Source organism: Pongo abelii, chromosome 3, assembly GCF_028885655.2.
Source record: "Pongo abelii isolate AG06213 chromosome 3, NHGRI_mPonAbe1-v2.0_pri, whole genome shotgun sequence".
Classification (NCBI taxonomy): Eukaryota; Metazoa; Chordata; class Mammalia; order Primates; family Hominidae; genus Pongo; species Pongo abelii.
Window position 1 is genome coordinate 121,445,961 of NC_071988.2, and position 17,192 is coordinate 121,463,152.

At 40.7% G+C, this 17,192-nt stretch overlaps 2 protein-coding genes across 4 annotated transcripts in view; both read right to left on the bottom strand.

Moving 5' to 3' along the window:
- Positions 1-13,202, bottom strand: part of DNAJB14 (DnaJ heat shock protein family (Hsp40) member B14) — a 51,212-nt gene extending 38,010 nt beyond the window's left edge. Inside the window, exons 1-2 of one of the 3 annotated variants that reach the window (XM_054553304.2) lie at positions 13,046-13,173; positions 5,822-5,939 (exon numbers count right to left, since the gene is read on the bottom strand). In XM_054553304.2, the coding sequence (XP_054409279.2) occupies positions 5,822-5,933 (112 nt within the window). In that variant the 5' untranslated portion in view covers positions 5,934-5,939; positions 13,046-13,173. 3 annotated transcript variants of the gene reach the window in all.
- Positions 13,203-14,727: 1,525 nt separating this feature from the next.
- On the bottom strand, positions 14,728-16,923 carry H2AZ1 (H2A histone family, member Z). Its single transcript, NM_001133846.2, is given in 5 exon segments — positions 14,728-15,160; positions 15,451-15,580; positions 15,915-16,028; positions 16,306-16,383; positions 16,815-16,923. Coding segments are annotated over 5 exon segments (387 nt in total). The 5' UTR covers positions 16,818-16,923; the 3' UTR covers positions 14,728-15,098.
- Positions 16,924-17,192: the final 269 nt, after the last annotated feature.

Below are 17,192 nucleotides of genomic sequence, written 5' to 3' on the forward strand. Positions count from 1 at the left end.
TGGGACTACAGGTACCTAACCCCACACCCGGCTAATTTTTTAATTTTTTTTTTAGTAGAGATGGGGTTTCACCGTATTGGCCAGGCTGGTCTCAAACTCCTGACTTCAAGTGATCCGCCCGCCTTGGCCTCCCAAAGTGCTGGGATTACAGGCGTGAGCCACACACCTGGCCAATTTTTAAACTATAGTCTATATTTAGTCTGCAATCCAATGAATGGAAACCAGCATGGTCTAAGGGAGGTAGTGGTTCACAACATTTAGACATAAAAACTTTTGTGGGAATCCTGGAAAAAAGTTTATGACATCAGCTTAAATTTTAAATCTCTCCAAATTCCCTCATAAAGTCAGAGAAAACCTCATGCACAAAATCCCAAAATATAAGGTGGGGAAAAACCACCAACTGCCACAAGATCTGTGTGGGCAGTGGAGTATAATACAGGGGCATTTGCCGGCCCACAGACATAAAAAAATAAAAATAAAAACAAAAATAAAAATAACCAACAGGGACTCTCTATATAGCATAACAGGCAAAACTGGGAAAAGTGTGTAAAAAGGAATGAGTTTTGCCTACTATAATAGTACACAAGTGCACGGGTCCACAATAGAGCTTTAAGGGCATGGAAGACTCTAGTCACTACATGCCCTCAAAAATAATCAATCAAAGCTCTCTTCCAGAACAAAGCCACATCAAGAAGAAACTGCTGGGAACAGGACCCACACTGAAGAGGACAGGGAAAACAGAAAAAAAAACAAAAAGAGAAACTCCGGATAAAAGTTGGGAAAGATAAAGGAATGAGAAGATCTCATTTAGCAAGGTGACATTTTTAAACATTACACAAAAACAGAAGGATCTCTACGTATTTAGCAGCACATAAAAATGAGTAAAAGAAAATGACAGAAGTCAAATCTGATACAAAATTATAAGAAAAAAAGGATGAGTATAAATTAAACCTCTGAAGACAATAAATACACACCAGAAACACTTGCTAAAAAAACAGATGAACACTTTAATACTTCAAAACAAGCTGAAAAGACTAAAAAATAATGCATGATACAAAAGAACAATATATATCAAAATTACAACAACATCAGAAATTACTGGCCAGATGCAGTGGATCACATCTGTAATCCCAGCACTTTGGGAGGCTGAGGCGGGTAGATCACCTGAGGTCAGGAGTTCAAGACTAGCCTGGTCAACATGGTGAAATCCTGTCTCTATAAAAATACAAAAATTAGCCGGGCATGATGACCAGTGCCTGTAATCCCAGCTACCCGGGAGGCTGAGGTGGGAGAATTGCTTGAACCTGGAGGTGGAGGTTGCAGTGAGCTGAGATTGAGCCACTGCACTCCAGCCTGGGTGACAGAGCAAGACTCTGTCTCAAAAAAAAAAAAAAAAAAAAAAAAAAGAAAGGAAAGAAAAGAAATTATCTATCAAAAACTTATGTGATAAAACTCAATAAAAAATAAGACATTTTAAAAAATCAATTAAAAAAGATTAAATTAGAAGAAACAAAGACTCATAAATACAACAGATAATGCTTAAAAGAGAAAGAAAATATACCAGGAGGAAATTTAAAACATTTTTTTAAAAAGTCAAAAAGACGAAAAAATTTCAAGACAAAACAGCAAATATTAACAGTAAAGATCCAACATACGTACAATAGGAGTACTGAAGAAAAATTAAAAAATAGAACAAATAAACTTTTCTGACACAGAAACAAAAAATCTGAAACTATTAAATGAAAGGGCAAATCACAGACCTAATACTGATCAAGAATAACTAACACCAAGACATATTCTAATAAAATTAACTAAATATCTAGGCAAAAAGAGCAAATGACTTAGAAAGGAGAGGAAATTAGACTGTCATAAGACTTTGTTCATCAGTAGTACTTCCATAAAACAATGGAGTAACACAGATACACATGGAAAGAAAATGTACGGCAAAGACTTTGTATCCACCAAAATAACTTCAAGCAGTAAGGCCACAGATGAACTGTTTTCAACATTCTAGAATTAATGGAGCTTAGTTCCCACAAGCCCTTCTGGGAATCAACTATAAAACAGGCTTTAGGAATCCAGAATAATTACATATATGCTGACATAAGGACTGGTAGTAGTAAGCATTAAATGTATAGTTATTTACACAACTAAGACTAAATGATGGTTAAGAGAGAGCATACAGCATGTATACAGAAGATACTGTAATGACAGTATCTTCTAACACTGTAGATAGGGTTTGAATATTTTCTAAATGGTGGGCTTCCCCTGTCTTTCCCTCTTCTAATAGAAAAATTATTAGGCTTCTTCCTTTCCCTTCTCTTCCTTTTGGCATCTGGGGCTGGCAACGCCTGAACCCTGAACCAAGGAAGCTTATTGAGACTCAAGAGACAGTCATGGCCAGGTGCGGTTGCTCACACCTGTAATCCCAGCACTTTAGGAGGCTGAGGCGGAGGGATCACTTGAGATTTTGAGAATTTGAGACCAGCCTGGCCAACACGGTGAAACCTCGTCTCTACTAAAAATACAAAAAGTAGCCAGGTGTGGTGGCATGCGCCTGTAGTCCCAGCTACTCGGGAGGCTGAGACAGGAGAATCGCTTGAACCCAAGAGGCAGAGGTTGCAGCAAGCCATGATTGTGCCACTGCACTCCAACCTCGGTGATACAGACTGTATCAAAAAATAAAATAAATTTAAAAATAGAGACAGTCACAACCAAAAACATAGCTGAGCTCAAGAGGGCCTGGACCAATGGGCTTTTATGTACTAAAATACATACAAAATTTTACATAAAAACTCGGTTTTATGTAATGAAGTAATTCATTACATAAAAGGGAAAATGAGCAAATAAGTGGGAGCCACATTTCTCATTCTGTTCTGATTCTCTAACAGAGAACAGAATTACAAATATGGAAATGGAGATGGCTGGAATGAATCCTGTGGCATTTTACTAAAAATAGAAGTGTGTGAATATACTATATGTGTGTGCATGTGTCACAGATACTAAAATTAATATTGACCAAATTACTATAAATATGTGTAGACCACAAACACGTATAACACACATATGTACAGAAATATACATACATGCATTCACGCATACATTTATTTCCTGGCTCTGTCCACTGATAGGGCTAGAAATAATGACACTTCTGTAAGCTATGAGTTCATTTAGTATCTATATCTAGTTTCTAAATACCATTGTCTAGTAAAAGGAGTCAGGACTTCTTGGAGAACTAGCTGATTCCTAGGGCAGAGAAAGTAAAATGTGAGCCTGAAATTTTTTTGTGTTAGGAAATTTAAAAATTCAAAGAACAATGAGAACATGTCCAAAAGACACAGGAGCCAGCCTGAAGGGGCTCCCACTAACTAAATCTGAACACAAAAATACATGATGATAATGACAGATTAAATCAGAAACCATGAATCTGTAACAGACAATTGAGGCTGAATGCTAACTAATAAATGTAGAAGGAATTATAGAATTAGAAAACCACATTTGGCAACCATCAGAAATTTTTTCAGGAAAGAATAACCAATGGATGCTACAAAGAGACAGTGAAAGTTTGTTGAGTAACAGGACACATACACAGTTTCAAAGTATGTGAAAACATGTATTCATTACAAAGAAGAAAAGAATAACATCGCCAGGCGCAGTGGCTCACGCCTGTAATCCCAGAACTTTGGGAGGCAGAGGCAGGCGGATCAGTTGGTCAGGAGATCGAGACCATCCTGGCTAACACAGTGAAACCCTGTCTCTACTAAAAAATACAAAAAATTAGCCAGGTGTGGTGGCAGGCACTTGTAGTCCCAGCTACTCGGGAGGCTGAGGCAGGAGAATGGTGTGAACCCGGGAGGTGGAGCTCGCAGTGAGCCAAGATCGTGCCATACACTCCAGCCTGGGTGACAGAGAGAGACTCCATCTCAAAGAATAACATCATAGTGGGGAAAAACAGCAATCACTAACTTAACTAAGTGATCAAAGTAACCTCACCAGTAAGGACCAAATCAACATCATGTGTCTCCTGATATGTTACACTAAGAACACACATCAGCTGGGCTTGGTAGCTCACACCTGTAATCCCAGCACTTTGGGAGGCCAAGGTGGGCTAATTACTTGAGCCCAGGAGTTCCAGACCTGCCTGGGCAACATGGCAAAACCTTGCCTCTACAAAAAATACAAAAATTAGCCAGGCATGGTGGCATATGCCTGTAGTACCAGCTACTCAGGAGGCTAAGGCAGAAGAATCACTTGAGCCCAGGAGGCATAGGTTGCAGCAAGCCATGATCATGCCACTACACTCCAGTCTGGGTGACAAAATGAGACTCAAAAAAAGGAACACACGTCACTTCCATAGTATTACACCAAAAACAAATATGATGAAATATCAGTCAAACCCAAATTAAGGGCTGGGCATGGTGGCTTATGTCTGTAATCCCAGCACTTTGGGAGGCCAAGGTGGGAGGATCACTTGAGCCCAGGAGTTCGAAACCAGCCTGGAGAACACAGTGAACTCTTGTCTCTATTTATTTAAAAAAAAAAAAAAGTTGAGGGAAATTCTATAAACTCACTGGCCTAGGCCAGGCACGGTGGCTCACGCCTGTAATCCCAACACTTTGGGAGGCTGAGGCAGGCGGATCACTTGAGGTCAGGAGTTCGAGATCAGCCTGGCTAACATGGTGAAACCATGTTAAAAATACAAAAAAAAAAGAAAAAAAAAAAATAGCTGGGCGTTGTGGTGCATGCCTGTAATCCCAGCTACTTGGGAGGCTGGAGAATCGCTTGAACCCAGGAGGTGGAGGTTGCGGTGAGCAGAAATTTAAAAAAAAAAAAAAAAATTGGCATATACTCATCAAAAATACCAAGGTCGAGAAAAAAAAAAAAAAAAGATAGTATCTGGAGAATCAAACATCATGGCCCCATAAATGGAATATGTGGACATGTGCTTTTGTTGTTTTTTTTTTTGCCATAAAGGGCATAATTGAGAAAACTGGCAGAATGTGAGTAAGGTGTAAGCACTGATTTCATAAACTTGATGGTTACACTGTGGTTATCTAAGAGAGTGTCCTTGTCTTAGAAAATGTATGCTGAATTATTTAGGGGTAATGGGAGATCATGTCTACAGCTACTGTTAATTAGTTCCAGAAAAACAGACTGTGGTGTGTGTGTGTAGAAAGAGAAAGAGAAAGAGAAAAGGGTAGCAGAGAGGGAGAGAGGAAGGTCATGATAAAGCAAATGTAAAAATTTTAACAAATACAAAGCAAATGAAATGTATTTGGAAATTAGTATTCTTTGTATTAAGTTTGTATCATTTTATATTTGTGTAAGTTTGTATTATTCTTGCAAATTTTCTGTAAGTTTGAAATTATTTCAAAATTTTCCAAAATTAAATGTACTAATATAAAGGGGCTCCCACTGACCAAAAACCTAAAAAATGATAACTTGCTAGTTTTTGGAGAATGAAAAGGAACAGCCTCCTTTTCTTGAAAACTGATAAAAGCAATCAAGCATTTATCATGATTTTCCTATATAAATGATACCACTGCATAACCATAAGACAGGTGGAGGAGGAAGTATCTCTTTATATAAATATTTCGGCCAATAAATAAAAAAAAAACTTTTAAAAAATTGTAGAGCCAGATATGAAAGTGGTTATATATGTTTAATATTTAAAAGTGCCCACCAGCCGGGCGCAGTGGCTCACGCCTGTAATCCCATCACTTTGGGAGGTTGAGGTGGGTAGATCACCTAAGGTCAGGAGTTCGAGACCAGCCTGGCCAACATGGGGAAACCCCGTCTCTACTAAAAATACAAAAATTACCTGGACATGGTGGTGCATGCCTGTAGTCCCAGCTACTTGGGAGGCTGAGGCAGGAGAACTGCTTGAACCCGGGAGATGGAGGTTGCGATGAGCCAGGATTGTACCATTGCATTCCAGCCTGGGCAACAGAGCGAGACTCCATCTCAAAAAATTTTAAAAAATGAAATAAAATAAAACAAAATAAATAAAGGTGGCCACGATGACCCAATGCATTAGATGACCCAATGCTAATTAGAAGTTATCTGTGTGTTCCTCCTTTCATTTTTAGCACAAACATGTTCTCCCATGGTTCCTCTGGACATTTTCCATGTTAACACCTAGATTTTGGATATTGCTAAAGCAGAATCATATAGTTGTTACAGATTTTTGGCAGTTACTATGATAATGAAAATTTTTCTGGAATTTCATGCATAGGGCTTCTGCCTAACAGTAGCTCTGTGCATACATGAGCTCATACTACACAGTCTTTGGCTCCATCAAGTGAAAATGTGGACAAGTTGTATTACTTCTGGGCCTCAAAATCTAGCTTAATCATCTTAAAAATGGAATCAGCAAAGTTGTCAGTACTAATAATCACTGGAACTGATGCCTAAGATGACTCAGTTCAACTACCATGAGAATTTAGAACACATTGGATCTTTCTGATTTATTAAATGTCTTAGCTATCACATGGAATTTCTTTTACAATAATGTGCAGTGTTACAAACATTAATTGGGATAGTACTTATAAACCAGAGAACATTCACTTTTATGAAAGATTTTATCCAATCTTATTTTATGCATTTACCTTCCAGACGTACTGCTCTACTAGGAGTTTTAACATAATCTGCATGTACTTTAGTATATTCCATATTAAAGACCAATGAAAAAGTTAATATAGAATTTAAAATATTTATGTTGATAATCCAAAAAGGAAGAACTGAGATATATTTTTATTCTTAAGTTTCTGTTGCACTCCTATATAATGTCTACCATTAGCTGAATTGAATATCAGAACACATGATTTGAAAAAAAAATAGATTTTTTATCTTTCTCACAAAATATACATAGCTTTTATTCGTGTGATTATACAAACATGTATGTTCAGCTCATTAAAAAACATAACAGGACAGGCGTGGTGGCTCACGCTTGTAATCCCAGCACTTTGGGAGGCTGAGGCAGGTGGATCACTTGAGGTTAGGAGTTTGAAACCAGCCTGGCCAACACGGTGAAACCCCATCTCTACTAAAAATACAAAAATTAGCTGGTGTCGTGATACATGCCTGTAGTCCTAGCTACTCGGAGGCTGAGGCAGGATAATCACTTGAACCCAGGAGGCGGAGGTTGCAGTGAGCTGAGATTGTGCCACTGCACTCCAGCCTGGGCGACAGAACAAGACTCTGTCTCAAAAATAAATAAACAAATAAAATAACAAAGTAAAAATCACTAATAAATCCCCTTCCAACCCTCCCCCAATTCCCCCCCAAAAAATCACTATACCCTTTTGGTTACTCTAGTTAGCTAGCTATCTAGCTTTTTAGACATTATTAAATTAAAAAACATAATAATCTACCTGTTTTTAGCTTAATTTTCTTCAATTGTTGACATATTAGAGATATCACCTTATAGCAATAAACACAGGTCCATGTCATCATTTTTCATAGGTGCATAATTTATGAATGAAATGAATTTAATCAGTTTCCACTAATAGACATTTATACACTTTCCAAATTTTTGCTATAGAGACAATCCCTATATATATATATATTTTTTTTTTGAACACTTAGGCTGATTATAGAAAAGCTTCATTTGTGAATGTATTAATATAGAAAGCCTTACAGCTATAATATTTTCATTTAGTTATTTATTTAACAAATTATCTTTATTGAAGAGAGTAAAATTAAATAAACAGCTATCATTCCAGAAAATCCAGGCCCATAAATGTTACAAATATATGTAAAATACTGTTAGGCATCATGGGAGTAAAAAAGATAATTAAGATTAAAATAGTTCCTGACCGCTAAGGTATTTTAAATGTAGGAGAGAGACAGTTATATACACAGGCAATGTAAGGGATGAAGTCAGCAAGGCAGAAGAACTAAATGTTAGCTAAGCATGGAATGAGTAGTTGAATCCAAATTAAGATTACTCCTAATTTAAAGCAATTATCTTATGCTCAAATAATTACTTTAACAAATGACAGAAGAGACAAACATACTATCAACTCCAAGGTACTATGCAAGTATTTTTTCCTATAGAAATAATACATGACATGCTTACAGCACTTAAGATAATAAAATATCCTCACAATAAGCCTGCGAAGATTACAAACGAGAAAGCTGAGGCTCAGGAAAGGAAGAGGCAATGACAGAAATGGAATTATTGCGTCATATACCAGACAGATACTTCATATTTCCCCTAGAATGTAAGCTCCATGAGGACAAGGACTTTGTCTTACTATCCACTGAATCCCCAGTTCTTAGAATATTGTCTGGGACAGAATAATGTATATTCGGTAAAAATTTGTTGAATAAATCAAACCCCATTTTATAGATGAGGAAATTGAGGTTCAGAAAGATTAAGCTATATACCCAAGGTCACATCATTATTAAATTAATATTCAAACCCTGAATCAGTATTCTTTCTTCAACTGTAATATCTGAAATAATTTGGCTACTAGCTGAATTTTGGAAATCATTTTTGTAACACTTCAGTTGGTGCTATAGAAATAATTGTTTTGAATGTACAATTTGTACTTGTCACTAAATTTTAATTAAGTCAGAAACACAAAAGACTGAAATTATCTTAAAAAGAATATGTTGGATAATACTCCAGATGTATAATGACAATTTTAAAAGCTAGTTTTTAAACCATTTTAAGTAAGACAAAAAGAGACAGAACTTTGAATTTTTTATTAGATATAAATTTTAAAATAATGTAGCAAAAAATTAGGAAGAAAAAGGACTGTTTAAATTACTATTGTGCAGATAGATGCTGCAAATTATATACTATTCAATACATAATTTGGATTATCATACTTATCCATTCATTACAGTAGATGAAGAATGGCCTTTTTTGAAGCTGTAAGCCACCAACTGATTCAAATTACTACAGTGTTCCTGAAAACAATAAAAATGCTTTTCTCTAAAAAAAAAAAAAAAAAATCCACACTTCAAACTGTCTCCCAATTATTATGAAATTGCAATGCAAAGCATTAAAACAGATTGTATCCCTCTCTGAAAATCCAGAACATATCAATAACTCAATAAATGTACAGTTTACTCAGAAACTACAGTTACTGAGTTCTGTTTACTGATTTTTCTAGAATATTTATATTTTCTATGTGGTAGCTATTCATATATATCAATACTTTAAAATATTTGAAAGTTGTACAACTGAATTCACTTAGAAGTCCACTGCAATAAGTAAACTGTAAAATAATATTCTCAACTAAAAACATGGAAAGAAACAATATCCTAGATCCATTTGGGGATTAAGTTTTTTGTCAAGAAAAACTTGCCAATTTCTGAAAGTGTCTTATGTATCAGACTTCTTACCTGGCAAAAATAAAATTTTAAGAGGACAAAAATCCTGGAATCTAGCAGGAATTTAGTCTCATGTTTTACTATGTAAGAATAATGGAAATCAAAATGTGATCTTTTCTTTTGCCTCTCTTAGTTTAAGCATATCCAGATGAACATTCAGTCAACTTTCTGAGTTATAAGAATTTGGTGGTGGACTAGTATAAGTGAAATTCAGGGCTAAAATTTTAAAATCTAATTGTAACCAATAGCTTCAACTTCCTTCTGTATGAAATATTTTATCAGGATCTCACACAAATGTCCTAGATCTTTCTCTCTCCTGAATTCTTAAATTGTACCAATAAACATCTTCTAGAATGTTCTATATAAAATACACTTCTCTGAGTACTGGCGCATAACTTTATTTCAGCTCACATAAATCCTGTGATGACATCTTCACTTTACATATAACTAAAGAAGGCTCAGAGGAGTTAAGTAATTTGTCACTGGTGAAAAAGGAGTCAGAGACAACATCTGCATCTGAACTAAGGTTTTTGGACTACACAGTTATGCCCTATCACTTTATTTGGTAATCACATACTGCCTTACATTTGTACTACCAACTTTCACCCTTATATTTCTTAATTTTTCCAACATTCATGTCTTTAAGAGCAACAAACTGTGTTGTGCTTTGGTATCTTATAATATCTTTTAGGAGATTTATTCAAATTGTTTGCATGACAGAACCATGATAGTGCGTACATTTGGGTGGGTTTTAAGAATTCTCAGAGCTTCACTTGTAAAATAGGGATGACACCAAAATTAATTGAGTGTTTACTGTTAAATGCTTTACCTGTATTAACCCATTTAATCCTCACAACAGCACTATGAGATCAGTACATTGTCTCCATTTTACAGACAAAAAAGCTAAAGGCTAGAGAGGTTCTCTACCCTGCTCAAAAATAAGGTTACAAGCTAGTAGGTGGAGTCAGACTTCAAAAGCCAAGTTATTCTGTCTAGACTGCCTACTCACTTAATGTTAAAACTGTCCCTCTAGGACTAGATAATGACTAAATGAAATCATATTCAACAGTAGGGGAGGATTCAAAAATAATTAACTCCTGGCAATGATTTCTTGAATATGACAGCAAAAGCACAAAAAAAACAAAGCAAAAATAGAAAAATGGCACTACAACAAACTTAAAAACTTCTGTGCATCAAATAGCACCATCAACAAAGTGATGAAAAGGCAACATATAAATAGGAGAAAACATCTGCAAATCACATATCTGATAAGGGGTTAATATCCAGAATAAATAAGGAACTCCTACAACTCAATAACAAAAAAACAAGTAATGTGATTTAAAAATGGGCAAAGGACTTGAACAGACATTTTCTCCAAAAATGGGATATTATAAAAAAAGCCAATAAGCATATAAAAAGATGCTCAACATTACTAATCATCAGAGAAATGCAAATCAAAGCCACAATGAGATATCACCTCCCACCCAAGGATGGGTACTATCAAAACAAACAAAAACAGAAAATAGGTGTTGGCAAGGATGGTGAGGAACTGAAACTCTATGTACTGTTCGTGGGAAAGTAAAATGGTGCAGGCGCTACAGAAACTGTATTGTGGTTCCTCAAAAATTAAAAATAGAATTACTGTATGATCCTACAATCCCACTTCTGGGTATCCAAAATAATTGAAAGCAGGATCTTTGCATATCCTTGTTCATAGCAGCATTATTCATAATAGCCAAGAGGTGAAAGGAACCCAAATGTCCATAGACAGATGAATGGATTAACAAAATGTGGTGTATATATACAATGGAATATTATTCAGTTTTTTTATTGTAGTTGTTTTTTTTTTTTTTGAGACGGAGTCTCGCTGTGTCGCCCAGGCTGGAGTGCAGTGTTGCCATCTCAACTCACTGCAACCTCCATCTCCCGAGTTCAAGCGATTCTCCTGCCTCAGCATCCCCTAGTAGCTGGGATTACTGGCATGCGCCACCACGCCTGGCTAATTTTTTTGTATTTTTAGTAGAGATGGGATTTCATCATGTTGGCCAGGCTGGTCTCGAACTCCTGACCTCAAATGATCCGCCCGCCTCGGCCTCCCAAAGTGCTAGAATAACAGGCGTGAGCCACCGCGCGCAGCCTAATCAGTACTTTTTTAAAAAGGAATTCTTCACATGTTACAACATAAATGAAACTTGAGAACATTATGTTAAGTGAAGTAAGACAGTCACAAAAAGATACTGCATGAATCTACCTATCTGAGATAACTAAAGTAGTTAAATTCACAGAAACACAAAGTAGAATGGTAGTTGCCAGGGTCTTGGGAGACGGGGCGGTAGGGAGCTGTTTGATTAGTACATAGTTGTGTTGTAAGATGAAAAGTTCTGAAGAGTCCTTGCACAACAATGTCAATATACTTCACTAATGGACTGCACACTTAAAAATAGTTAAGACCGTAAATTTCGCGGGTTTTTAAACCACAATTTAAAAATTATTAACTCTTTTCTTTCATTTTATTTTCCTGTCCTTATGGGTATAGTGTTAGAAGGCAATGTAATGGAAAGAAGAGAGAGAAAAGCAAAGAGCACAGGGCTTCAACGACGCAGAGAAAAAAATTTAAGAGACAACAAAACAAGTAGCACCATATTTTCATTAATAATTTTCTACAATTAATTGAATCTATTGATAACTTTCTTCTTAACCTGGAAATACTAATGGCAAGGCAACAGTGTAGCGGTTAAAGGCCTTTTCGAGTCTGAAAGTTCAGCTACCATTCTGACTTTGCCACTAATTGTTGTGTGACCTTGGGTAAGATACTTTCATTCATTCGCTAATTCATTCATTAATTATCAAAAAGTCTGTTTCCACGTGGGTAAACCTGGTCAAATGAATCCTGAACCTCTACACAGAATTGTTCTGAGGAATAAATGAAATAATCCACGCAAAATGTCAGGCACAACTATTGGCACTTTGTGCTCAATAAATGTTGGCTATTATTACTCCGAAGCCTATCGAGTAGGAAAATAAATAAGCTGAATTCAACTAAAGGAAACCCAGTACCATATTCCTCAGAGATTTGGTTCGTCGATAATTATGGTGTTATCAAATCGGATACTCTTCAGCAATCATTACTGACTCTTGACCATTCTTGCCGAACGTGTGCTCTTCTCTTTTAAAGGAACTCTCTCCCAGGGAAAAGCAATGTCATCTCAGGTATTAGATGTTTGCTTTGGGAACAGTTTTCTACAGATCTCAGAAACATGGAACCTGAGATTAGCCACTAGAGTACACCGTTCCTCTCACTTGGATAGGGGCCTAGGCCTTATGTGGGACTGAGAATGGTGAGGGAGGGGACCACATAAACAACACAGATACACATAAAGCCTCACTGTGGTAAGACGGGACCAGACAAGTCTCCTCCAGGGAGAATGAAACCTGGACATTTAGGACAGCGGAACGCGGAGCCGGCGGGCAGGCGGGTGCAGAGGAACCTCGCGCAGCATTCCCCGAGCCCCGGCCCGGAGCTGGGGCTGGGGCCAGGGCGGGGGTGTGTCGGGATGCTCCCCACCGGGCCTGGGGCTGGGGCTGGTTCAGGCAGGCCGGGGGCCCAGCAGGCATCCAGGAGGGGCCGAGGTAGGGGCAGGGGCGGGCTACGCGGTGGTCTGGGGATTGGGCAGGAAGAGAAGGGACGCTGAGGTCTCACCGCGGGCCGAGGGCAGTGGGTAGAGCTTCTCGGCCTTCTGCAGGAAGCGCTGGGCCTTCTCGCGGTTGCCGGCGTTCAGGGCCTCCCGGGCGATCTCGACACATTTCTCAGCCTCATCCCTGTTCCCCTCCATAGCTTGCTCCTTCTTCCGTTTCCTCCGGCAGCGCAGCTAAGAGGGGCGGAAGCCGCCGCCGCGGAGGAGGCGAGGCGGGACCGGCTGGGGGCGTGCGGCGGCAACGGGGAGGAGCGCAGGGGACCGCGGCAGCGGCTGCGACGGCCCGGGCGGACGGGCGGGCCTCGCAGCTCCGCCTCCTCACGGCGGCCTCCCCGCCCCCCGCGGGCCCCTAGGGCGCGATCCGCATCCGTCCCGGCCCAGGACCAACCTCCTGGGCCCGGGCGTCCGAGCTGACTCGGTGGTCCGCGCACCGCGCCAGCAGGCTGGCGCACATAAATCCTGCCCGGGCGGACCTGCCAGGGAGGCGTACGATAGCAGCCGGGCTGCCCATCGCGGGGAGGGGTTCCGCCCGGGACCCTATTGCCGGCATTGGAAGCGCCGTGCCCTGTGACCTCCAGGCGCGGCCCTCGCAGCTGAGGCCAAGAAACGGGATCGGGGAAGGCGACACTCGTTTTCAGTAAAATTGCCAGGACTTGGAGGCCCCGCCTCTGGGCCCCTCAAGCGAGAGAGGATGCGGTCAGGTGAGGACCAAGGTGTCAGTCAGTCCAGTCTCAGCACTTCCGGGACACGTTGGAACGTCGTTTGAACCTAATCTTAGGGCTTGTATGACAGGCTTATTTCAGCTGGATTTTTGTGACCCAGATGTCAGGCTATCCAAAGTACAAAGCAGTTTAATTTGTAGCTTGCAACCAGTGGTGCAGAGCGGCCTTAATCCTGTGTAGCCAAAACAAGGCAGGAATCAGCCCCTCAGGGCCTGCCCTAACAAAAGCAAACTTTTGATTTCACCTTTTCCTTCCCATTTGGATAACATTACCACTGGGAAGTACAGTATCGTGTTAGTCTTCACGGTGGGGGTGGGGGGAATGTTTGCTATGTGCAAATTTTTATTTTTTTAAGAAACATGACAAACTGTCAAAATGACCTGCTTAACCCAACCACAAGATAACAATTTTTACATAATGCTGTGAGCCAAGCTGTTAATTCTGCTACCAACTACCATAACTCGGTACTTTCAAATAAGAAACCCTCCTTCTCTTCGATAAAATGGAGATAGTATATCCCCAATGATGTTACTGAGTACTTAACAATTTCAGACTTCGAAGCAGGGCCTGGCATGTAGCACTATTATCTTTAAAGTTTGAATTCGGAGTTCATTCTGTGGATATACAGGACATTCCTACCTATTCTCTCCCTCCCCAAGTCCACCACACTAACAGCATACTAGTTCAGTGCTGTCACACAGCAAGCAAAGCCAATGTACAAACTGAAATGGTCACACTTAGCCTAAGAAACTGACAATCCCACTCCAGCTCCTGCCAACTTTTTAAATTAAAACTTTAGTAGCTCATTATATAACATTAAAAAAATATACTTGGGCTATCTCACTTTGTTGATCTACAGATTTGACAGTTCAGTCACAAAGAAATGTGCTTAGTTATTGCTGCTAGATGAGATACTCAAAACAAGTTCCTATTACAACCAAGCAAATTTAATACACAACTAGTTTGGGATATGACCTTTATTGAGCTTATCCACCAGAGTGGAAATAATGTCTGTACAAAACCAAATGTTTGTTACTATAACTTCTGCATCACAATTAAAATCCAAACAGTTTTTTAAAAACAGTCAACTCAATCAAAACCCACTACTTCAGAATCAATAGCTTCTTTGAAGCCACAGTAACACTTAAATATGGTTAAGACTCGAATGCAGAAATTTGGTTGGTTGGAAAGCTAATTAAACTTCCAACTTGCTCAAATAGAATTACAAAAAGGCAAAATCGTGTTTTTCACAGAGATACAGTCCACTGGAATCACCAACACTGGACAGCTGTTAGAGTATTTAGAGTCCTGAGATAATAAGGAATCCAGGCATCCTTTAGACAGTCTTCTGTTGTCCTTTCTTTCCAATCAGAGATTTGTGGATGTGTGGAATGACACCTAGGAGAGTGACAGGAATTAATTCTACTTAAGATTTTTTTAAAAAATCACAGTATTTGAAACCAAGAAAGTGTATACTGTTCAACTTAAAAGGTATCTTTAAAAACGTGCAGCTCAAGTATGAAGTAAAAATTCATTGAGTTATACATATAAATCAAATTTCATGATACAACCATACTTCCATCATTGAAAACATACCTAAATTTCCTCTTCTAGAAAAACTAATTTAAAAAGCAGCAAAAAATTCCTTCCTCTGAAGAAATTTTTTAAAATGTTAGAAGTTAACATACCACCACCAGCAATTGTAGCCTTGATGAGAGAATCCAATTCTTCATCTCCACGAATAGCAAGTTGCAAGTGACGAGGGGTAATACGCTTTACCTTTAAGTCTTTTGATGCATTTCCTGCCAGTTCAAGTACCTAGAACGCAGAATCTGTGTCAGTTGCCTTCCAACTTTCCTTTGGCCAAGATTCAGAGAACAGAATAAAACCCTCACAAACGCAGATCTACCAACTGGAATCGTTCCTCACTATCTGACTGGCAAGATATATAGGGGGCACGCAATTTTAATTCCAAGAGCAGAGAACTCAAGCTCAGAAGGATCCTTGTTGAACACCAGCTCCCTCTAGCGTTCTCTTAGGCCTCTCGCCGCTTTCAGGGCCTGGGAGTTTTCTTGCATCACTTTCCTCCTTCCCTCTTGCCGCCTCCCCGCCCCCCAAACCTTCTCCGGATTATAGGCGTTCACCCATTTACCTCTGCGGTGAGGTACTCCAGGATGGCTGCGCTGTACACAGCGGCAGTCGCGCCCACACGTCCATGACTGGTCGTCCTAGATTTCAGGTGTCGATGAATACGGCCCACTGGGAACTTATATTTTAAGCATACACAAACATAAATGCACAAAAATGAGAACTAAAGATGGGGAAATTATATGCGCGCCAAAGCAAGGGGCACGGGCGCAGCAACGCGTCCCGACATCGAAACACGTGATTCCTTCCCCCCCATATTTATCGTATGGGCAGCCCAAGTCGCGACACCGCATCACCCACGCATACACAAAACGCCCATCGAGAGCGATGAATAACAAAAAAGGAAATGCAAAGAAAAACATCATGACTCCCAGACTGCACGAACAACTACTGACCTGCAAGCCGGCTCTCTGCGAGCGGGAAACCGCCTTTGTCTTGGCCTTTCCGGAGTCCTTTCCAGCCTTACCGCCAGCCTGCGGCGCGCACACGCCCGCGAGCGGAGGAGGAACGGAGAATATAGAATTACCAAGGCGGCGCGCCCATCCCCCACCGCGGCGCGTCCCGCCGCGAGCGCGTCCCCGCACCCCGCCGGGGTCTCCGGCCCGCGGCGCGCCGCAGGGGCGACCCCGCCCGTTCGCCCCCCGCCGCGCGCTCGCCACGGCCGCGCGCCTCCGCCCGCCCGCCGGCCCCCAGCGGCGCTGCGCGCGCCACCCAACCGTCGCCGCCCGCCGCGAGATCCGAGGCTGCTCCGCTAGCAGCCGACAAAACACCTCCCCCCACTCTTCTAAATCCTGTCTCCGCGCGTTCCCAACCGTCGCCACTTCACCCCCATCCCTCTGTGTAACGGGTTTTTCTCCCGCTGGCAAAAACCCGCGGAGTCATCAAGCGTCTCTGCGAAGTTTACCATTTCGAATTCCGCTGAAGCTCAAGCAAGCAAGGCAGAGAAAAGACCAATCGGACCCACGGTGAGATTCCCACCACCTACTCCTTCGTCGCACCGCGATTCAAACTGCGCTGTCTCCCGCCTTCCCTGCTCCCTTTATACTGCAGAATGTTCCCTCATCCGGGAACTCGGATTGCTCATCCCACCAATGGCTGCCACCCGCCCTCGGGACGCGTCCTTGAGACTTTAGCCAATGAGCAAGCGAAGAAAAGGGTGGAGGGGCGGGCGCTTCTAAGCTCAAGCCGCGATTGGGGCGTGGGGAGCGAGGCGGGGGAAGGCGGAGGGATGGGAACAGGGGAGAAGAAGGGCACCGCGGCGGGAGGGAAGAAATAGAGCGAG